General features: G+C 43.4%; 1 protein-coding gene across 3 annotated transcripts in view; it reads left to right on the forward strand.

Annotated features, from left to right (window-relative positions):
• Positions 1-3,563: 3,563 nt before the first annotated feature.
• The window catches only part of KIAA0586 (KIAA0586 ortholog), a 587,996-nt gene continuing 566,592 nt past the window's right edge, over positions 3,564-24,967 (forward strand). For 2 of the 3 annotated variants that reach the window (XM_069207462.1, XM_069207464.1), the window contains exons 1-3: positions 4,280-4,627; positions 17,030-17,091; positions 23,221-23,311. In XM_069207462.1, the coding sequence (XP_069063563.1) occupies positions 4,405-4,627; positions 17,030-17,091; positions 23,221-23,311 (376 nt within the window). In that variant the 5' untranslated portion in view covers positions 4,280-4,404. Of the gene's footprint in view, positions 4,628-17,029; positions 17,092-23,220; positions 23,312-24,967 lie in introns of all 3 variants that reach the window. The other variant, XM_069207463.1, reaches the window with a different exon arrangement.

Below are 24,967 nucleotides of genomic sequence, written 5' to 3' on the forward strand. Positions count from 1 at the left end.
ATTGGTGGCTGGACCACATGGAGGCATGGAATGGCAGGGCCATCTTCGGAACCTCCCCAGATCTAGTGATAGAGTCGGATGCCAGTCACCACGGTTGGGGAGCGCGTTGCGGGAACATCTCATTCGGGGGACGCTGGACCCCCTCTGGAGCTCGAAATGCACATCATTTGTCTGGAACTTCTTGCAGGCTCTTTTGCGATCAAGTCCCTAACTCGGGACAGAATTTCCTGTGTGGTTCTCCTACGCATGGACAATGTCTCAGCGGTTCAATACATCAACCGCCTGGGGGGGACACGTTCGAAGGCTCTAGCGGATCTAGCGAAGGATTTTGGGCATTTTTGTCTGCAACATCAGATATCTGTCACAGCAGAGTATCTCCCGGGGATCAGAACATTGTGGCGGACTGGAGTTCCCGTTACCTAACGGACTCCAGTGATTGGCAATTAGACCTCATGATTTTTCAATCAATAATGAATCGATGGGGTCCCTGCTCAGTGGACCTGTTCGCTTCCAGATGGAACGCCCACTTGCCTCTGTACTTCAGCTGGCGCCCAGATCCGGAAGCTGCAGCAGTGGATGCATTTCTCCAAAACTGGGAACCGCATCTGGGATACGCTTTTCCCCCGTTCCTCCTTATCCCAAGAGTTTCCGCTCAGGTTCGTCGCCAGAGAGCGACAGTGGTTCTGATAACCCCGCTTTGGAGGTCCCAGGCGTGGTTTCCAACTCTTTTGGAGCTCTCATGCGAAGCTCCAATTCGCCTTCCGGTATTTCCCTCACTCCTACGAGATCCAACAGGAGTATTCCATCCTCTAGTTCTCCAAGGCCACTTATATCTGGTGGCATGGAAGATTTCAGGTATCACTGGGAAGATTGCCGACTTTCACAAGAAGTTAGGAAGTTCATTTCACAAGCTTGGGCACCTGGAACACGTAAACGATACAGCTCCGCATGGAATAGGTGGTCTCGCTGGTGTATGGACAAACATTTCAATCCCATGGGGGCCCGCGTTACCGACATCATAAACTTCCTTGCCGAACTGGCGGAGTCAGGTTTAGCTTACCGTACGATAAACTCTTTTAGATCAGCTATCTCAGCAGGTCATCCTCCTCTTGACGATCAACCAATCGGGGAACATCCTTGGATATGTAAACTCCTTAAAGGTATTCGACTTTCCCGTCCTCCACAACCTAGATATTCGGAACTATGGGATGTCAACCTAGTTCTTAATTTGTTATCCTCGTTGCAGGATAATCAATTCCTGTCTAGGAAGGAGTTGTCAGCAAAACTGGCCATTCTTTTATGCCTTATTTCATGTAAACGGGTATCTGATATACGGGCGTTGGATATCTCTGCTAGAATTTTTTCCCCAGAAGGAGTAACTTTTATGATCTCTAGGAGAACAAAGAATCATACAAGATCTGTATCTTACCCCGCTTTCCCTAGCGCTCCTAAGTTATGTGTATTACGCTGCCTCAAAACCTATGAGAGCGTAAAAATGGGACTCAGACCTCCGGGGGAGAATCAACTTTTAATTTCATTAAAGAAACCTTTTAAGGCAGTCTCATCCCCCTCCATCGCCAGATGGGTTCGGTGGATTTTAGCGGAAGCTGGTGTCAATGTACAAGTGTTCGGCGCAAACTCCAACGGGGTGCCATGGCTTCAAAAGCCATCCAAGTTGGAGGTCGACTGGAAGACATTATGAATGCTGCAGATTGGTCTTCAGAATCTACTTTTAAAAAGTTTTATTTCAAACCAATACATGAGGCAGCCTCTCTAGTGGTAAGTAAGCTTTGAACTTGCATAATCCTCGCCTCCGGTCCTGTCATAGAATGCGAAATTTCCTAGCTATCGTGAAGGAAAGTTTCAATTCTATTAAGGACACGGAGGCGAGGATTATCCTACCCTACACGGGACACGTGTTTCCCACCCGAACTTCACGTCTCCTCGTACTGAGGTAGTATATATTTATGTATATATTTTATTGTGAACAGATATATTTAATGGTATACGCTCTTATCGAGTTTAATTGTTGGATTGTTCTGCATTAACTCATGACTCGTTTTTCTTTCTGCAATGCCTAAGATCTTATAGACATACGGGCTTTTGCTTGCTTATTGTTATCAACATAGATCAGTCTACTTAATCTCTCATATCTACCCATAGGACCAGAGACAGCGACCTCTTGAGACATCTACAATTCCTTTCGCAGCGAAGTCAAGGAAGATTGACAGGCTCGTGGATATTTATACTGCCGGCAACACTGGACCCTCATTGGATGACGGTTACCATGGGGGCAGTCTCGTGGAGCTCATTGCCGTTTTTTGTTTCTTGTGTTTAACTTTGAACTTGCTGTTTAAATAAAAAGTGAAGAAAGATATGCATAATCCTCGCCTCCGTGTCCTTAATAGAATTGAAACTTTCCTTCACGATAGCTAGGAAATTTCGCATTATAGCATTGTCAATAGGCGTGTGCAGGAATAAATCTCGGTTCATGTTTTAAAACTTCCACTTTTATTAAAAACTTTTCAAATAATCTGATGTACTAAGGTAAAACACTTCAGTGTGTTAAATAGATACACTTTTGTTGAATTTTTTATAGAATTTAAGATGTTTGTTACATAATTTACATGCCAAATGTTTTAGGGCTCGGCTACTCCATGGGATCTTATACCTAGAGCTGACACTCGGCTCTCCCTGTTGATTTGTTGACTCGCCCTTATCTAACTGCTATATAGCTATAGATGTGATATTTAAGAAGAACATTGATTCTTCTTGCTGTTCCAGTTTGGACATTTTAAAAAGTAACAGCTGTGCTATATGGTTTTACTCTGGTGCCATATCCTGGCACAATTTAAAACTTTCCAATCTCCCCAAGCTTTGTATTCAGCATTAACTAGAGATGTCCATGAAGAGTAAAAAGAGTAACACTAGTCTCATAAGCCCAACATGATACCGAAAAGCATGCCAAAGGACGTAGAGAAAGAGATTGGCCATGAACTGCAATCGGCCTAAAAAAGAAACAGAAGCGATCTTGTTTTTAGGATATTAATATTCAAGTGATTGAAAATTACTCAATTTCAAAATGGCCGCCAGCATTCTGGACGTTAACGAACTGGCTTCGATACACCATGGCAACCGAAGTACACAGTAAAAAACACTATTGACCTGCCGCTATTGAGAAGATAGCCGTGTATGGGAAATATCATTTTCGGTACGGAAATACACAGTACTCACTACTTGGCTAAATAACAACAATAACAGAACGCCGACCAGTTATCCATTGTTGCAGTAGAAACATTATAGTTATAGTTAAAGTGAGACAAGATTTTAGAAAATCAAAAGAGTGTTGTACTTTTTGGAACATAGACATCTTTTCATAAAACGAACAGGATTGGTTACGCCAAACGGCATTTTATTAGTAATCCAGTCCCGGAATATCGTTTTAATTGAAGAAAAGGACATTCTAACATGGCCACTAAGCTCCAGCGAGACCAGGAGAATGCGCTTGCGCCCTGCATGTTAGCTGTGCGCGGCGTCTGTGAATGCCGCTGGCGGTGACAAGTAACTGACGTTGGACTGAAGACGCTGTCTGCTAGTGCTCTCTTTTTGGGTGTCTCTGGCTGTCCAATAACACTCTTCTTGCAGCCTATTCTGTACCTTCTCCCGCTGCTTCACTGCTGACTTCAGTCAGGAATCATCAGTTTCCTATGTTCTTATTGTTCCATATCACCTGCTGATTACGTGGCTTCTCTATAGGGCTTCTGGTGTACCTCCTGCTTTTTAGTATAGCGCAATTATTTGAATAATTTCTTAAACATCTGCAAAGCTTTCCTGGTGTCACTCTTGTCTCCCTTTAATACTCACTGTTTATGTTACACCGCCTTACAGCGCAGTTATTGTCATTCATTTGCACCACTGTATCGAGTGTCACTGTTGTTTCTTGCGACTTTCTCTTGCGTCTCCGGTGTCTATTGTTTTCATCTTTATAGCCAAGTCTCCCGTCAATCTGCACCTGTATATAGTCGTGTGGCCAGGGCCTCCCTAAACGAGCCCTCTATCTCCTTTGTGCCTTCCTCCAACTCGCAGCATTACAAGTTCTGTAGTCTCACGTGCCCTGGTGTAGAACGCCTCCCTCTGATTAAAAACCCGCTTTCTTTTCATTGTTTCTCTTGTCTACGTCGTGCTTCTCTTTAGCACTCAACTGCCTTCCACATACTCATTTAAAAAGGCCAATATCTCCTTGGTCTCCCCATAGAAAAAAAAATCTCTTTCCTTAGCCTCTGTAGAACACCTAGTCTCCTAAGAGCAAATTGTTGCCTCTTGTGCTCCCTATAGCGCGCTCTGACCCTTAATAGCGCCTTGCATTTCTCGTTTGTTAGTACCTATGTACTGCTTTCCCACCCAATGGCACTGAGTGGCTCGGATGTTAGTCTGGTCTCTACGGACAGCAGTACGGCAGGAGATGTGTTAATCCGCTCGACCAGCGTTGAACGCAGTTTGGCGGGCAAGAAGCAATGGACCCCCCACGAGAGGCAGCAAGAGACACCCAGGACTTCATACATCCCTCCAGCACTGTCAGCCAACAAGCCTTGGGGGCGCAGGATAAGTCCTGGAACACCACAAGCAGGTACCACTGGAAAGGATTAAGGGAACACGGAGAAGAACTAAGGGCCCGATTACGAGTGTGGTGGTCTCTAGACTGCCACACTCGCAGTGGCGGTCTGAACCGTCATCAATTTGGCAGTCCTACCGCCACATTACAACACTGCTGGTCGGGCCCCCAGGATCACAGATCCCGGCAGCCTGGAGGTTGGTGGTGGTCCTAATCCACCAGGGCAGTGCTGCAAGCAGTGCTGCTCCGTGGATTCCGACCCCCTTCTCCACCAGCAGTTTCATGGCGGTAGGACCACCATGAAAAAACTGGCGGAGAACGGGTGCAGGGGAGCTCTGGGGTGCCCCTGCACTGCCCACACACTCGCATGGGACGTGCAGGGGCACCCCTTGGTCAGCACCCTCGCAATGTTTGCTGTCTGCTTTGCAGACAATGAATATTGAGAGGGTGCTGGTGCATTCTGCACCCAACAGCATTGATTATGAGCCGGAGACAATGCTGTAGCTGTTTCCCGCTACGCCAGCGAGTGGAAACTCAGGTTTCAGCAGGAAACTCTTAATAACATCAGCGGGGAGGTCGCTGTGTAGGAATCAGCCACCCTATCAGGAGTTTGGTAGACGGTCTTTCCCGTCCGCCAAACTCATAATAGGGCCACTGTAATTATGCAGCAGAGGATGACCAAATTATGTGGCAGAACTGGCTGAATTAGACAATAAGAAAAGGCAAGTTATGTGGCATAATAATGCACAATTGGCAGTACTACTTGAGAGTTTGCCCTTTTTACGGTTGAGAATGTGAGTGCATTCGCTAGAGCATGCATATCACTTGCAAGACTTTGTTGTGTACAGTAAAGTGCTTGGAGTCTGCCTGTCGCTTACTGTTTGTTGGCTTGTATGACACTCTTCTTTACAGCTTTGTAATTCATCACTGCAGGCCAAGCATCATTTCCGTTCTTCTCTGTGGAGCAGGGACCAAGGTCTCATTGATTCAACTTAATTAGTGCCCATTTGCTGCTCTAGATGTGATTGAGGTACTATTTTGTTATCTTTAACTTCTAGAGACCTGCAAACAGAAGGCTTGTGACTGACAAAATCGTGCTTAGCAGGACAAACAAAATTGCAAAGTTTTATTTTTTTTATTGCTAACTTCCTTTTATTTTGCCAAGTCATCTTTACTCACTTTGCACTCATGTTTTCTTTTGTTTTTGCTAGTGGACACAGTTCTCAAAAGATTACAATGATCTTGTTTTAAATATTGCAAAGAAACATTGTTTCTTTATTGTGGGTAATTTCTCAAAAAATGCTTTAATGCATAATTGTGCAGTACACCCCAGTTCATCCACTCCAATCGAAACCATTCACTCCAATTCTCCCAATCCACCCCAGTTTAATGTGTCCCACTCCAGTTCGCCCCACTCTAATCCAAAACAGTCTGCACCCCATCAAAACAGTCTGTCCCTCTCGAATCCAAAACAATCTGCCACATTCCCTTCTACCCCACTCCAATCTGCTCCACTCCAATCCAAAGCGATCTTCTCCACTCGAATCCAAAACAATCTGCCCCATTGCAATCCAAAACAATCTGCCCCAATCCCTAGTCTTCACTCCAGTCTAAAACAATCTATCCCACTGGAATCCGCCCCACTCCAAAATAATCTACCCCATTCCATTCTGCTCCAGTCCAGAACAATATGTCCCACTACAATCTGCCCCATTCCAATCCAATCTACCTCACTTAATCGCAAGTCACCCCACTCCAGTCTAGCCCACACAAACCCAATCCACCCTGCTCCCTCCAATCCAATCCGCCCCACTCCAGCCTATTACAATCTGCCCCACTCCAATCCAAAACAATCTGCCCCACTGCAATATGCCCCACTTTAATCCAAAACAACATGCCCCACTTCAATTCGCACCACTCTAATCCACAGCAATCTGCACCCCTCTAAAGCAATCTGCCCCACTCCAATCCAAAATAATCTGCCCCACTCCAATCCAAAACAATCTGCTCACTCCCATCTACCCCACTCAAATCTGCCCCACTCTAATCCAAAACAATCTGCCCCACTCCAATCTGCCTCAATCCAAAGCAATCTGCCCCTCTGTAATCTGTTGCACTCCAATTCAAAACAATATGCCACATTGCAATCTAAAAGAATCTGCCCGACTCCAGTCCAAAACAATGTGCCCCATCTCAAATCCGCTTCACTCCAATCTGCCCCACTCCAATACAAAACAATCTGTGCTCTTCCAGTTCATAACAGTCTCTCACTCCAATCCACTCACTCCTATCTGCCCCACTCCAATCCAAAATAATATGCCCCACTATAATCCAATCCAGCCCAGTCCAATCCACCCGACCCCTATCCACCCCAGTCCAATCCACAAGACTCTACTCCAATCCAAAACACCCCACTTCAGTCCAATCCAGCCTAATCCACCCACTCCAATCAAATCCACTACTACCCAATCCAATCCATTCCATTCTAATACAATCCACTTGAATCCCCCCAGTCCAGTCCATATCTACTACAGTCCAATCCATCCTTCTCCAAACCACCCTACTACCCCCCTAATCCTGTCCACCCCTCTCCAATTAATCCACACCAATCCAATACACCTCACCCCGAACTCGACTCAAAGGTATTGGATCCCTTTACGTGAGCACCAGTTACTTTACACAAGGACACATTCATGTTTTATGGTAGCCATGGGGAGATTAAGTGATTTGCCCAGAATCTCAGGATATTGAGCCAATGCCAAGAATCAAACCTGGTTCCCCAGCTCTAAAGGCGGGAGTTCTGGCTGTTACCGCTCATCCCCTCCCAAATCCACCTCACTCCAATACAGTCCACACCACCCCACCCCACCCCACTCCAATCAAAATCCATCCCACTCCAATCCACCTCACCCCAATCCAGTCCACCCCACCCCTATCCAATCCACCCCACTCAATCAAATCTGCTCCACCCACCCTAATCCATCCCACTCAATCGAATCCACCCCATCCCATCCCACCCCACCCCACCCCAGTCTGGGCTACCCCACCCTGGTACACCCCATTCCAATCCTATTCACCCCACCCCAATCTACCTCACCTTAATGCAGTCCACCCCACTCCAATCCACCCCATCCTACCTGAGTCTAATCCAAAGACAATCCAACCCCTCCAGCCCACCCCAGCCCACCCACCCCATTTCAATCCACTCCACTCCAAGCCACTCCACTCTACCCATATCTACCCCAGTTTATCCCAATCCAATCCACTCCACCCTAGTTTCAGTCAACTGCACTTCATTCCAATACATCCAGCCTTCCCTACTTCAATTCACCCACTCCAATCCAACCAATCCCAGTTCAGTCCACCCCACTTTAATTCAATCAATGCATCCCACCCCACTCCAATTCATCCCACTGTGACCCACCGCACCCTACTCCAGTCCACCCTACCCCCTTTTTAATCCACCCCACTCCAATCCAGTCCATCTACTTCACCCCAACACATACACTCCACCCACCCCACCCCAGTTCAGTCCACCCCATTCCAATCTGTCCAACCACCCCACTCCTATCCACCCTTCTCCAATCCAATCCACCCTACTCCAATCCTCTCCAGTCCAATCCAAACCACTCCAATCCAGTAAATCCAATCCACCCCACTCAATCCAATCCCCCACCCCAATTCAGTGAATCTAATTCACCCCATTCCAATCCAACCCAATCCACCCCACTCCATTCTACCCCACCACTATCACTCAAATCCAGCCCAATTCAACCCACCTCACCCCATTACTATCCACCCCACCCAAATCCACACCACTTACTTTAGCCATGCAGAACAGCAACCACACTAGTGTACAACATGGCAAAACACATTGCCAAAGCCAATAGCTCTTGTATAGGCGAAACCTGTTGGGTTTGCTAATGCTTGTTACTTATTTTAACACTGGGAAAAAGTTACACCTCATTAGTATCAGGTTAACTCCTAAATAAAGCAACCAGCAACTGAAAGATAACCAGTTAACCTTTGGAGGGTTTTTATTCATTGAGCAGCAGTAGACCTGCCAGTGTTTATAGTAATTTGTGATACGTTTGATGTTTTGAGATTATAATCGGAACAGCAGATAATAGATTAAATGTCAAATTGGGGAAAACGATAAATATATGAAAAACACCATGGCTGCAGAATCACATAATTCCAATGGCCCTACTTTGAGACTACAAGAAAAATAATGAAATGTTTCTAGTTCTGTTGAACCTGTCTACTTTTTGTGATAAATTATATGTGCTGAACTGTGATGTCTTTGTAATTGGAGGTCCACCTAGATATAGGAAAGGCAGATTCTGTTCCTGGGGGTCTGAAGGAGCAAAATAGGGTTGGACTTGCCACTCTGACATTTCCCTGCTAGCCAGCAAGGTAGGGGATCGCTTTCGAAGAAGCATGGGCTGTCGTGACCCAACCATGTTTTACCATTTTTGTCAGAACTGGTTTTGGTTTCTAGTCCACCACTGGAGTAAAAAAAATGCAACATATTTTATCATATAATGTTTAGTAGGTGATTATTTCCGGTTACCTACAGACTTTTGAAAACACATTGCGGGAGTCTATAAGCTAATTGATGCAAATTAATTGATTAAGAACCTAGTTATTGCAAAAATGTTGTGATAGTTTTACTGTGAGATGTTGAAGGTTGTATGAATGTGTAAGTAATGCTTTATAGATGCTTGTATTTATAGCTTTTTGTTAAAAAAAAAACTACAAACTAATACCACTTTTTGAGCAGGCGTGTCAAAGTTGTGAGGTAACATAAGAGGAGGTAATAAAAGTACACATAGGTTCGTGGGGGGAACAACTGAGGAACCTGCACAGAGGAACTGAAGGATGGAAAGGTCAATACCCTCGTAACTGGACAGTGAGTGTGGAAACTGGACACGTGGGGATAGGGTGAGGAAACCACATTTTATAGGCTTCAGGATGAAACAGCGCACAGGTAAATTTTATTGGGGTGAGGTAGTCACAGATGTACAAGGGTCAAGAAGTGGTGAAAACTATTCAGGGATATTCCTCACACCACTCTGGTCGTGTGATGCCAGTGGAAGTGAGGTTTGAGCGAACTTGTCTTTTGAACCGGTCTATCATCTGATAACAGTAGATTGAGGATAAATCCTAATTTCTCCCAACACTCTGATGGCAGAAAAGCCAAGTTGACTTCACGATTGATGCATCACCCTTTACACACAAATTTAAGAAAAGGGTTTTAGAGGGTTCTTAATGCTGTTCTCTACAGGTTCAACCTACAAACCATTCTTGTAAATGTTAAAAAGGGAGTCAAGAGATAAAAGGGCTCCTTGGACATCTGAACCCTTCACACTCTCAGAAGGGACATTAAAACTTTACCAACAAACAATACTTTGGTTATGTCTGTGGTTATATATTACTATGTTTGATGGTCTTCCAGAAATCCACAGTCAGAATATATAGTTAAGCAGTGTATCTTGGATTATTGGAGAATGTAGCATATTGTAAGAGGATCCTGGAATACATTTTAGATTTACAGGGCGATACACTAGCTTTTTCTGGGGACTCAGACATTTCTTACCTTTTAGCTTTCATAGGACTAGGATTTTATTATTGTGCTGCTTGATAATCAACAAGGGTAATGCTTTAAACCCACCAAGACCAGTGCAGTGAGCCAGGTAGGCTAAATAATGAATACACAACAGCAAAAAAAAACAAATAATGCTAGACTTCCCTTTCTTGCAGGATTTTCGCTCTAGTGGCGGCCTTCTCTTTGTCTGTTTTAATCACTGAAGATCATGACAAGCATATGAAGTAACCTCAGACACCTATGCCTCTACAAATCCATTAATGTCTGATCCTAAAGTTAAAAGTCTGTGACTCTTTTTAGACACAACTAAAAGACCCACATACTTTGGTGGAAGACTATTCTTCCACTAAAGTATGTGGCATTTTCTTACAGGAAGGTTCATTTTGTAGTTCCTGATGAATTTCATGAGCCTTGAGCAAGAGCTAGTGTTCATTTTCGAATGCTGGGACTGTTGTTTTCGTCTGGCATCCCAGACATTCAGTTTTTAGTGCACTTCATTTAGATAACCGGGTTGGCTCACTTGTACTCTTAGTTCTCCACGGATAGCGTGAGACGCATCCAAGGTACACTACTTCAGTTTGTAAACAATTTGAAACTAAAATTGTCTTTGACACAAGAAGAAACAAGTTGCATCGCTACAGAAAACACATAGCACGATGATCAGCAGTATCTTGTTGGTAAGGGTATAGGTATTTTTTGGCAGTCTTAGTGAATTCTCAGGTTTACTACAGCGAGTGTTTGGGGCAAATGAATCATGCAGAATGCAACAATGTGTTAAGTTATCTGCCTAATTTTGAGCAGCCCTTCAGGGCTGTACAGCTCAGGGGTTTAATCCTCAGTCGCAAATTTTACTGCGAAAGAGCTAAAAAAAAAAAAAACAAGGAAAAAAAAAACAGTTAACCTAAATTAGCTCTGAAATACGATAAAAAGTTAAGAGTTCTGCAAGTCAATTCGCATTGTCTCATTGCCCAGTAAATGAGGTTACTATGGATCTGGAATTCAAATGTTTAGAACACTGGGCACAGTTCAAGGGGAAAGACCAATGAACGTCTTAACCATCTGGCCTCATAGTGTTGAATCTGTACAGGGGACTGTTGGTGCTGAGATATTAGAGTGACCAAATACGTCAACCAGGAGTACCGAAGTTAAGAGGCCCATATCTTGGCGCTCGCCACCTGAAGTGGAGAGAGTGGACAAGGTTTCTGTTTGCAAAAGTCACTCACTGGACTTTGGACATCCATTGATCCTGCAGGCATATCATTTGGAACTGGGGATCTAGCAGTTAGAGATAAGATCCAACCCAAACTTTAAGTAACAATTACTCTGGAACTGAAAAGGTTAGAGATGTAATTTAAATGGTACCGGAATCAGGGTAACATGCAGCAGCAAACAGTACATCATCCTAAAGCTTAGATTGAAGTGGAAAAATCTCATGCACTTTTCTTTACACCAGGATGCATATTTTCTTCTTTTTGTCCGAGTCGAAAGCAGCAGCACAGATTCTACAGAGTTTTATGCCTGGTTGTTGCCTTGAGCAATATCAAACATACAAAAGTTAAACTAAGGAATGCTTGTATTTGTCTAACCACCGGCAATCATTTGGGGGTACCATTCCAACCTATCGTTCTTTTGTCCACCATGCCACCTCCGTTTGGACCAAGTCTCATGAAAATCAGTTTTATCCCTGCGCCAATAGTAACAGCCCAGTCCGAACTGCAAGGTCAGCTCCTCCCTGAACCAGAGGAATATGACAACATATATATTCCTGTGCATGGATAACTTCCTCTATAAACTATTGCACAGAGTATTGTTGCGAAGCATCATAGCTTAGTGAAAAGGGCCGATATGTATGATCCTTTGGAAACAGTGGTGGGAACCCAGGGCCAATTAAAGCACAAGATTTGTTTACAATTTGAACACTCTCCCAGTTAGCGAAGATTGCATCCCCCAGGTTTTTTTCTGCATGGCAAAGGTAGAGGCTATTTTGACTTGACTTAGTCATGCAAATAGTTTCAAACATTACCGGACACTCTCAACCAGTGTCTTGACTGAGGGGCTTTGCTCAGCAAAGGAAGAGGTAGGTGAGCCTAGGTACTGTAGCAGGCAGTGACATGGGAGCCATGTATATTTCTCTAGCGCACTGGGCACTTTTTGACTTTTAGGGTGTGGTTCCAGTGCAGTGTGTGCTTCCAAGTTGCCATTTCTGAAGGATAGAACAAAGTCCAGCAGGAGGAAACAACTATTTTGTGCAGGCAGCCATTTGGTGCTCCTTTCGACACCATTCTATTTGCATACAGAATCCCAGATGCACCCACATGGATCAGGCCAGGCAGAACACTTCACACACTTTGGGGAAAATAAGGACCCCAATCAAGTGTTGCGCCACAGATTTTACAGAGGGATGGCAGTAGGACCTTGACCCACCAGGGCTGTAAGTAAAAAGGCTTGTGCTCCTGACACTCTGATAAGCAACTGTACAGCACCACGTAAACTTTTGTGAAGGGGTATTAGTCAGCCTCAGCTCAGGGTATAGGTAAAAGGGGTGCATTCCTAAACCACCAAATTCTAAGCTGTACATTCAGATGTGAGCAAAAACACTGAGAACATCTAGTAGGCTACGAAGATTATGCAAACCACGAAGCTCATTGGTCAATGTTTTATGCCCCCATAATGTGGATGGTCAGGGCAATGTAGTTATGGCACAGATAGGTATATTTCTCTAGGCTCCTGTGTTCTTTTCACTTTGTTCAGGTCTGTACCAGGAGTTTAGGTCCAATCTTCAACTTTGCCCAGCTGCTCATCAACTTGGAAACGTCAGTTCAGAAGCATGCAGAAGCCTTTTATTGCCTCTTCTGTTTTAGTCTTTCCGATACCCCCATCTTCCCACACCAACTTTAAATAAAACCTGGCTATCAGATGCAGTTTTCCAGACTCCTTTTGTTTCCTAGCCTGAGAGTCTTCACACATGTTGGAAGTAGGAAAGAATCAAGAGATAGAAGATTAAACAAATCTGGGATATATCCTAGCTAATATTTTTCCTTAACTCTCCTATAGCTTTATTGTTCCTCAAACAATCTGTCATCATCAACAAGGTATTTCTTCTGTCTGAGATAAAAAAAAAAAACAATCTAATGCAGATGTAGAGCTTTGTTAATCAAGAGCATTTCTGTGCACTTCTGCAAGAAAGAAGTTTCCTTCTAGTGTGTAGTATATGTCTGCTGATACTTTTAAAACTAAAAAATAAATAATTGTGTCTGCCAGATCATAGTGTCACTTCTTATCACTGTCCTTATTGAACAGTTTCTTAGTGTTGTCATTGACAGTCTAACAATCTACAAAACTCTGAAATGTTAGGCCGAAAGCTCAAACTTTGGGAGTGACTCTGGAAGTTTATGAACCTCCTTGGTGGCAAAGTTACACAGGGATTTCTGGGCCTCAAACAAGGTCGCTATAGCTATTTACCACTGACATTCTGGGGTTGGACTTACTATGACAGAGTACTCAGTAGTCCTTTTCTGCGCTTAACTCATAGGGTAGCTGGGATGAGCAGTCAAAACTCAACAGTTATGCACCAGAGACAATAAAACACTGTCCATCTAGGAGCTTTTCGTTTGGTAAAAAGAGGAGTACTTTAATCACCCCTCTAAACGAAATACCACACAAAATAGGATACATCAGACACATGGTCCAAAAACAGATTCTACAGGGTTATAATCAGTAGAATATAACAAGACAAGGTTAAGACACATGTTCAAACAGCTATCCTGGATTACTAACTGTAGGTCAGTTCATGCGTTCCCCACTACAGAAGAGTTCCCTTAGAGTTACTTTCGTAAAGCAAAATCAGTCACTCACTTATTTATCTATATGAACACACAGTACATGTTCAGTTCACTTGGTTACATTTTACTTGGATTGGCTGAGCTTGGGGTCACGTTTGTGAGGCCTGCTGGCAACAGAATTTTGAAAAGTCCTGCTTGCTGTTTCTCCAGCAACAGTGCAGGGAACTGGCCTGCCTGCTTTTTCTCTAGCGTCGGTTGCTCATGCAGCAGCTCTGGTCAGCAGTAGCCCATGCCCAGATGATCCCATCACCCACTGGATGAAGAGAACCGGCCCCTTCCTGTATTGGCAGTCTTGGGTATGCTAACCGCGATATCTCCCAGTAGAGTCAGCACAAGACAGTCTTCTTCTGCCTGTGGGTTTCACAACATGGTTGCACTGGAAGCATGCCGGAAGACTGGGAGATCCACTTCTAGAATTGAGTTGGCACTGGTCACACTTCCTCAGTAGCTTATGGGAAGGTGGTGAAACCCACTCAGAGACTTGGGTCAAGATTGGACAAACCTTGATTCAGTCTTCTCTTCTGAGCTTTCGTAGGCTCCTGGCCCAGCAGCTTGGCTTCTTATGCTGTTTCCCTGCATGGTCAGGTGCTCCTCCCTCTTCTGCTCTCAGAAGGGCAGACAGACTTCCAGACATCAGGTAGTCCTATAGCTCTTGCAGCAAGTAGGTGCAGACTTCAAGTGCTGTCCACTTACCTCTGGGAGACAGACTCAGCGAGACCAGCCATTGGTCTCGGTAGCTCTTCAAATACTTTAAGGAGCACTCCTTCCCTTAATCATGAAGGACCTGGAACTAGAATACTCTGCATTTGATTTGCATGTGCGTTTTGGAATGGCACTCAAGGGATTGACAAAAGGGGCACTTCCTGCTTGGAGCATGACCTCTGCATTACAAAAGAGAGTACCCTTTCCACCTATCCACCCCACCGTTAGCCAAATGTTTCTGTTCAGGAAGACTTGATCAGCAGGTCTTTGCTAAGAAGGTTACTGCTGCACTTATAAACAGCTCTTTCTCCATCTATCTATTCTTCAGTGTTTTCAATCTACAACCCCCTTCATCGGAATGTAAGCAATACACTTTTGTCTGCATAGAAAGGCTGTATCACATCCTCCACCTTGTCCTAGGCCTTCACCAGAGATATTCATAGTGGATCCCACTGGTCTCTCAGTTGGCTCACTAGAATAATGAAGTTATGCTAACAGTCACTACACACACAACACACATATGCCATGCACAGCACAGGGGGAATGCTTATGGCACACACAGCGCTGGATCTAGGCATTATATTGAAGTGGAACATTTCAGATATGGGGCCTGTAAGCACCAAACTCATACCTAAACTGAAAAAAGTCTGTCACCATCAATCAGAAACACTGTACATTGACACCACTACTTAAAGTACAAATCTCAGGGCATGGACTGTAGTCCAATGTGAACTGGAGCATTTATGTGGTGTGTCCCTTCAGACTGCGGAGCCTGGCCATGGTACTCATGGTCAGTTCCAAAGTCTAGTCGTCAGTGCACTCTTGGGATTACTTTATGTGCTGGGCTTGCTCAGGGCAAAGTTGCACCTCTGATTTACCAAGCAGGTGTCATTCTTGTCCCAACAAACTTCTCTTTCAGATCTAACTAACTGTAACTTCCCTCCACTATTGGAGAAGTCCGGTCGTCGAATCTGCATAACCAGCAGCAAAGTTCATATAGATTCCCATGCTGCAGCCTCGCGTTATGTCCACAGTGAAGTCTAGTCCTTGTAATGAAATAGACTAACTTAACAGTTTAGGATTCTCAACCTTCATGGCCATCCACCAGAGAATTGTGATCCTTCAGGACCTCAAACATGGGACAAACAAGTAAGGATAGAACCCGAGTATTGCCCATATCCCGCACCTACAGTTTGTTTATATATTTATCAGTGCAGCTCTAAATAAATATATCAAGTATTTATCTTGTTGTTGCATTTTTCGTTCTATTGCTTTCAGTGCGACAAAAAGTAGTCAGGTAAGATCCGTGTTTCCCTAAACGATTCTTCATTAATAATCCTAACAAGGCAAGTTTATGCTGAAACTTATCTTTGGTCATTTAATGTCTTTGAATTATGTCAGTCTTTGTCTGAGGCACACTTTTGTTCATCATAGTATTTTACTCCAACCCTTTGATTTGAATCAATGAAGCTAGAGCGTGTTTTGTCTGGCTGCTCAACCTCGTCTGTGTCTTTTCCAGCCAGTTTAATTAGCTGTTTCCATTGCTTAATTATGAGCTGCATTTTTGCAGTTTATAATTCTAGGCAGTCATCTGACCAAATTGAAAATAAATGTTAGAACTCTGTAACTTGTTTTATGATGTTGGAACTCAACTTTTCGCTGGCATCAAACATATTTGTAGTTATCATCAGAATCCAAAGACACACAAAAAGTAACAATTTACCAAATTGGATTAAGACACGTAAAAAGTAACAATTCACAAAATTGGTTTATAGATTAAAAAAGTAACAGGAGACAAGTAACAATTTAATGCCGAAAGGCCAGAAAAATGACAAACATGCTTTTATGACTAATTCCAAGTAAGTTACTTATCATGAACAGCACTATTCTTACGTGAGGCGATGGGGGTAAATCTCTATACGTATGGGTATGTTTATAATTTGTTAAAGAGACTAAATGTTGGGTTGAGGTAAATCATCTCACTCACCCTTTGAGATATACTTTGGGGAGTGAAGGTAGAGAACGGTCAAGTGACGGAGAATTGTATTAAAGGGAACAGCAAGAAGCATAATTAAAAAAAAAGGGAAAGGAGGAAAATAAGGGGGACTCGGAAAAGCAGAATCACACCTTTTCACAGTACTTCTGTTTGACTCTTAACAGCACAGTTGGAAAATTTAAGGAGAGTGGACAACAGCTTCGAAGCATGTAAAAACAGTGATATCTGCATTCATTTCACCCCAAATGTATTTTATTTTTTTCTTCCAGAAACAAATTGTGAGCAGCACCCTCTTCCCGAAAAGATGGACTCCTATTTATTGTTAAACGAGGTAAGTGATGTTAACTTTTGGTGCCTATTATCTTGTCACCAGTTGTGGTTTTATTATATTGTTTGAGAAATGTGGAACATGGCCAGATGTGGGATTTTGAAATTTACCTTTAGATGTTGTCCATTTGTACCCAACTATATTTGTATAGTTATTTAATGGTGTCTGTTTCAGATGGTTGTGTAACGTTTATTGAGAAAGTACTTGTGAAGTACACTTTCATGTATGTGAAAAAATGTAGCTTGCTTAGTTTATACTTGGAAAGGAGGTTTGGGGTTTGTGCAACTTTTTGTGTTCTAATGGATGGTTGTATCGAGTTTCTGATTCGGCATTGACACTACCCTCACCTTCACAGTCCTCATTTGGTACTTTTGAATATCCATGTGGTGAAACCATTGAGGTTCATTGTTGAGTGAGTCATGGTCTGATTTGTTGGATCACTCTTGTCTGATAATTAGTACAAAGTCGGTTTTATAGCCTTTTACTGATGTAAAATGCATCTAATTAATATTTTAACCTGAAAAAGAAGCCTAACATGTTTGACGTTTTGCACTGAAATAACTCAATATTCCGTTTCCGCTGGACCTAATCCAAGTATACATGAAGTACTCATTTAAGTATATTATCTCTGTTATTATACCAGAGGCTCACAAAATGAGTAAAGCCGCCTTTGTTATGGTTACATGTATTGGAAGCTGAAAATGTGCATGGTTTATAGTGCCAGGAGAATGCACAGTAACTCCTCATCTGCTGCGCTTAAATTCTGTTGCACATGCTGATTTTGTATTTTCTAATGTTTTTCCTATTTTGCTGCAATACTATATATATCTTTATTGAGGGCAGTTAATTAAATCCATTACAGTATAAAAAACAATGAAAACAGACTAACAGTTATACAAATGTTAGATTAAAATATGATACTTTGCAACAGAGAATGAAGTGTGGGGTGTAAGTTGACAGCTGTAAAGTGCATATGAAGCGTACTACCAATATGAGATATCACGTCAGAACAATAGCAACATCAGTCAGCTTTCATGCTTGACTAGCAACCCTAAAGTGCATGTGCAGAGATGGTAATAGCAGCATTGAATTACAATTAAAAGTAGCCATTACACCTAACAACATACTTTGTGTTTCGAAATTACACAATTACAAAAAAAATACCACACCAGTTAAAAAAGGCAGATGTTGCAGATTACACGTACGCATACTGGTGAGTTTATCGGGCTGTCCACACAAGCTCGCCTAATTCTGAGGTCGCTATCTCACTAATAGGGTAGTCACAGGTTCTAAAGTGCTTGTGCAATTCTTAAACAGGTGCATATGGATCACTAAGGGAGGCTGTCTGCACACATTATGTGGAGCGATTAACTGCCCCAGTCATCCTGGTTTTCTGAGTGACCTAGGAGGTTCAGAAAAGCATTCACCAGTGGTGACTATTCAATAATCTGAACAATGTTTAACGTTGAGCACTCACAGAGTTTTAGAGCGATTGCTCATGGTAGTGAGGTAGCCATAACATCTGTGCCATCCTGTAGCTGACTTAAGAGGAGTGAATAATCGTGATCAGCCCACTCGGACTTGCCAATGGGGAGTCGAAGCGACGAAGTCTGTTGTGTGCTTGGGAGGCAAACTTGGTCAGCTGGAAGGTTAAACGGGTGTTGCCTGGGTTAAGCGAGGTAATTATGGCTTGCCTGCAGGTGCGAACTTCCAAAGTGTTCCATTCATGCTTTAACTGAATTTTATGTTCAACAATCAATGCAAGGCTAAGCACACAGCATGTTCAAGGGATTCCTTTCACTACTCACACCCCCTGCAAATTGTAGTTTTCTGCGGTTGACGCCAACTAAGAAGATGCTGTAGAAACTGCTTCTCTCCCAGGCTTAGGGCCATGAATTTTAACTTCAGTTGATTGGAGTATGTGCAAGCCAATTAAGGAGTAGGTGATGGAGGTAGATAGCTTTTGATTACCGTTCAAAAGTGTTTGCGCTTAGCCAGTGCAGCCCTGTCCGAATGGAATGACCAAATACGGATGTGTTTTTTTTATTATGCCCAACTTAAATCTTGTTGACTCAGATTGTTGTCCAAGAGGGGTCTTGAATCTAAGAGTTGCAGGCAGTCCCCTAAGAACTGATAATGCGCTTGACTGGAGCTGCTAGAATTCATTTTGGCCCATAGCTGTGCTTCCAGGTGATCGCCCCTAGCTTCACACAGCTTGTGGCACATTTTAAAGTAGGTGCCGGCGCTTATGGCCTGCTGATCGAGTAGGCCCAGTTCCAGCCTTATCTGGCAGCAGACAAGGACCATGGCAAGTGAAGAACACTTTTGTAACTTCTTGTCATGTAGTTGTTGAATTCCCCACTATGTTTTCCCAGTAATATAACACTGCCATATGACAATGTTGGTGAAATTTTGGCCCTCATAACTTCCAGTAGTGGGGATAAGGTTGGACACGTAAGGGATTTTGAGAGCTTTGACCGTGCCATCTGTAGCGTCAAAGCCTTGGCTTCTAGTCTCTTCCGGTGCAGTACAAATGAGCACCTAGCATCTATTAACACACCTAGGTACTTATACGAATCATTTAAAATTACTCTGTTGCTGTTGTAAAATCAGCCTCCTTCACAGTGTTTTTTTCCTTCATGGTGTGACCACCGTATTTTCTTCAAATGTACCTTTGGGGAGCTGGTGGTTGTATAGGCTTGTAATTGGTTCAGCAAACATTGTAACCTAGTATGTGTAAAACTAAACAGAGCCAGGCCATCAGCATATAGTAGGTTGCAGATACTTTCACCACCCAGTTTTGGAGAATGGCTGTTGACTGAGTCAAGAGATTGCGATAGTTCAGAAATAAACAAGTTGAAAAGCAGGGGCCAACAAACACCCCTGCTTTATCTTGCGTTGTGGGGATGGTCCTTGAAACACGTGCACCATCGCCTAATTTGATCTGAATCCAGGTGTTGGAGTGCAACTGGATAATTGGTCCAGGACCTTTTATGGGGTCTCCCCAGGCCGTTAGTTTGAACCAGAGCGCCAACACTTGATACACGATCAAATGCTGCTTTAAAATCAACAAACCACAGTGTAGCAGTGAGTTTGAGGAGATTGCTTTGTCCAACAAGATGGAGATTGACAACAAGTTAGTGAGCGTGCCAGATTTAACGATGAACCCAGTTTGATTATTTGGGATGAGATTCTTCGACTTTCCCTATAGCCATACGTCAGCCAGGAGCAGGCCGGTGTGAAATTTAGCTACATTTTTCGAAAAGTGCCATTAGTATAATTGGCCAGGTTCAGATCTTGAACCCCCATTGTGAATGGGTTGGATTATGGCACCACTCCATGAGTCAAGGCTTGTCAGACTCCTCAGACAGTAATCAACAAGTGGGTGGAGTATTTGCACAGAATTAAGTATTTTGTTAAAAAAAAAAGCCTACGGAAGGCCATTTGGCCCAGGGGCTTCATGCGTTCTGGCCTTTGAGATCACAAGACTTATTCGCTTTTTTAGGGAAGCCATATCCAAGACTTAACGAGAAGAGCGATCTCAGTCTTTAAGTGCATCAGCGGTAATGGATGTTTCATTATTATAACGCACCTCACCTGAACTTGAGCTCGCATCCCCACATGCCCGAAAATGACCAGAGAGAAAGGACACCCATTTTGGTTCAGTGATGTTCAAACAGCCAAGCCTGCTTGACCCATTCAGCTGCTTATTAACTAGTGCCCAGAAGTTCCTAGAGTTGGGTTTCCTACTCTCATATAGAAGGATTATCCAGAAATGGTTTAGACAACTTAATTTCTCTGCATGGCCGGCCTGCTGGTGGTTTTTCTGGGCTAGCTTGAAAGCATCAGTTAGCTCTTTCGATCTAGGGTTCTTTTGAACTCTCCTCATTGCAGTATTGTGGGCTCCTTTAACCATCGGATCCTTGAAGACACCTTAGCTGGTTTGAAATAGTTATGCCAGCAAGCTGTACATGAGAATTTTTCAAAACGTTGTGCTGTGAAAACAGTCCATACGGAGATTGACCGTTTCCTCAGATGATTTAGTGTATTTAACCTTGATGTTTTCACTGATGGACCCTCTCCATTTAAGTCGCATTAGATTGTCAGTATGTATACCTTTGCAGGTTACAGTAGCCGGGGCGTGGTGTTACTTGTCTGAGTTTATTGTTATGATTTAAGGGCGATGATCACTTTCAGTGCGGAAAGCAAAGCTGAAACATTGCAACACACATTCACAGAAAGCCCATATTCTTGTCACATTGTGTGATGGCCCGGCCATTGCTAATAAGTAATAACAAGCATTTGCAGTGCAATAGGTCTCGCATTTGCTCGATTTAGAGCTATTGATGTTTTAAATTCATAACAGGACTTTTTTGCCACATAAAATGGTCAACTCAGACCCATAATTTGGTCTTTTCCTGCCACATAATTCCAGTGGCTCTGCCTGCAACTAATGCAATTCCATTTACCTTCTTTCTCAGTGACCACAATGTATCCTATTTTCAGACGTGGCGAGATGACAGTAACCTGCCATTCATATGGCAACACAACAGTAGGTGTGCCACATACAGCAACATCACAGTGGCTGTGCCATATGGGTGACTGTCGCCTCTCCTAAGACCAAGACCTAACATCAGGCCACTGGGCTACTGTGTTGGTCCCCTAAATCCCGCCTCTAGGCTCCGGCGTCACACACGGGCTTGAAGAATGGAGTGGGGGAAGGGGTTTGCAGACTGTATATGATAGTTGTCAAGGCACCTCAAAAACCCTGAAGTACCCATTTATGTGAGGAAGGAACTGCTGAGTTTGCTGTCATCATGGGTGGTATTGTGTATGGATGTGCGTTGGGGATTTATTTGCAAGGGATGGAAAGGGCGCGTTTGAGCGCTGTCAGCAGAACAAGGTTTCAGCTGTGTGTTTACTGGTGGACTTGAACAGCCAGCGTCGCCTTCCTTCCTCCCAACCCTACCGCTCTCCAGCCAGAAATCTGAGCTAGGAAGGGGCTGTGGGGGTGGCCGAGTGCGCCCTGCTCAATCAGAGGCAGGAAAAACAACTGGAACATGGGCCAAAACCGATGCACAGACACAGGAATAGGAAACCCAGAACCACGGCATTGAAAGTAAGGCAGAAAAAAAAATGATGCCAGCCCCAGGACACAAAACAAACATACAGACCCAAAGGATTCAAGTATAAATCTGTTTAAAAAGAAGCAGGTCAGTTAAAACACCCCCCTCCTCCCTAGCACACAACCAAATGGCTGAAGCATACATGCCCCCTCGAAGAAGCCAGCTCCATCGAGAGAATTGCCGACGGCAGTTTAATAATCCCACAAAAAGAGACATAGTCACGCACCCACTTCATTACACCCAGCAGCAGACATACCTACTCGTTTGGCTGCTCACCGTGTCGCCATGACTATGCCCCCACTTCAAAGTGTGTTTTGCTCGTAGACTGTATTAGCACAGATGCAAACAAGAAAAATTGTGAAACATATGGAGGAGTAATTGGAGCCCACCTAGAAGGCATACAGCCATGGAGCGTGGGGGAGATCGAGTTTGCGCTTGAAACTGCCATTTCTGCACGATGCGAAGGGGAGAGGCAAAAGTAGTGCGCCACACTAAAGTATATGGATGATCGTGCAGTAAGCCATGTAACAGGGGCAGTCTGCAGGGTGGTGACAAACCATCCTCAAGGCGGGATAAACATAAAGCATTTACCAACAACATCAAGGAATTTTTGAAGGACAAGCCCAAGAACGAATGGAGGTGATGGGCGTAGTTAAAGCCCACAGATAAATAACAACATGTCAGAAAGCAGCGCTTGCGCGCTGTTACGCTCAATCTAAAAACTGGAGTCCTCATCAGACGCCTCTTCCTGATCCTTATACATAAGTATGACATTGTTTCTCTTCCCCAATTTGGCCCAAGCCATCTCTCTTCACACTTGTGATGCTCCTTCCCCTCTCACTACTTTGAACAGATCAGGCAACTGACGTTAGTAAACTATGCTGTGTTTTGAAAGGATACTTCATACTTTATCAGAATGCCATGCATCTAATTTTGGGCAACATTGTTTAATTGCAGCCATAATTTGTGTTCCCATGAAGCTTAATACTCTGCTTGTTTCACAAAGGCAAATTTAAACATAGATTCCAAAAGATCCCCAGGACCAGGCCCACTTTTAAAGGAGAAGAGCAGTAAAAAGGAAAACAGTAAACGGGAAGGTATGTTTGTTCTTCTGTTTTATATTCTGTCTTTTTGTTTACTCAGTCGAGTCTGTAATGTTATGAACTGCAAAGGTGTTAATGTCCAGCTTAATCGTCACAGTATTGGCAAGCTTTAGTTTCACTGGGCAGTTATGCTTTTACTATCGGATTATGCACCACTGAGGTCGACAAATGTTGCTCTATGCTCCTATGCTGTGTATCCTTTACTGGTTGATCACTTTAGCTGTTGACATCTTATGCCATTTTAGCGTTCATATCCTAGACTATCTGGTGGCCAGGAATCCATAAATTAGAGTATTGCAGGTCATGCCAGACTTTATTATAAGGCTGTTGTTTTAAGTGTCTAGTGGTGTGGAGAGATCTTGAAGTTCATTCAGCTTGGTGAATGATTCATTGTATTCTACTTTGCTGACATTCATTCCTGTCATTAGTAGGGAATCTCAGGGTACAAGATAACAGAACCATTAGTTGAGAGCCTCAGTTTAGAGCAAGTGCTGTTTGGAGTTTAAGTACAGAAAGTAGAGTATAGACGTCACAGGTGAGTTTGGGTACTTACCTTTTATCTGCAACAAGCAGGCATCCCCATAGAAGAAATCTTCATTGTATTAAGAGTAGGCCAAGAGGGCATTCTACCTATTGCAAGCACTGGTGCATCACAGTGACTTGCTGCCAGGCCTCATTTGTCGTAGCAGTCTTTCTTGCCAGCAAGAAAATCCATGGTTCCGGGAAGTGGGAGACAGTTGGGGTAATTGGATCATGGCAACAAGCAGGAAGAAAGGGTAGAGTTGTGGAAGAAAAAAGAAGGCAATGCACTAGAGTTATGCTGATCTTGCATGGTTGTGCATTTCAGCGTGTCCACCTCTTGGGTTATTCAAACTTGTAATCTTACCCTGCAGATCATAAAATTGGTTAGACACGCTTCACAGTCCTTCAACAAAATAAAGCCAAATCACAGCTATTGGTTATTCATAACCCATGGAAAGCATAAACGATCCACGGGGCCACATATTACTCGTCTCTCTGATCTACAATTAAAACTCTTCCCATGGAAGCTGGTGGGTTACCTCCACAATGGGAAAGCAGGAATGTTGCATCTGTGGATCGGTTAGTTTTATACAGCTTGTATGCCTGGATGTTTGTTACCTTAATGCCTGCTCAATGTTTGAAGAGAAGCATGTATTTATAATACATGTATGAGTGTGTGGGCGTCTTCATGGGTGTGTTGTCTCTGCATTGCTTAGCAATCGTTCCATTGCGACCCTCTCTGCATACAGTATACACGAGCATGAATTTGGATCTTTGTTTATTTGCAGAACTGTGAGTTTTTTGTCTGTCTGTGATTGAGCATGTTTAAACATTTTCCTGTATACGGAGTATTGTGTATCAGTGTGTCTGTAAACGTGTGAGTATGTGAATGTGATTTTGATTTTATTGTCAGTTGATAGTTTGTCTGTTATTTTTCCTATTTGTTATGCACTATAGTTCTGCTGCTACGGGCATTTGTATACCGCAATTTCTGCCACTAATTTTGCTTAGTTATTCTGTCTGCCTTCTACTTGTTTCCCAAATTTCCATCGCAGTTTTTCATCCTGTGTGACTATTTTTCGGGTATTTTGAAGTTGGGTCCTGGATAGTTTCAGTCGGATTTCAGGC

The sequence above is a fragment of the Pleurodeles waltl genome, chromosome 9, assembly GCF_031143425.1.
Source record: "Pleurodeles waltl isolate 20211129_DDA chromosome 9, aPleWal1.hap1.20221129, whole genome shotgun sequence".
Taxonomy (NCBI): domain Eukaryota; kingdom Metazoa; phylum Chordata; class Amphibia; order Caudata; family Salamandridae; genus Pleurodeles; species Pleurodeles waltl.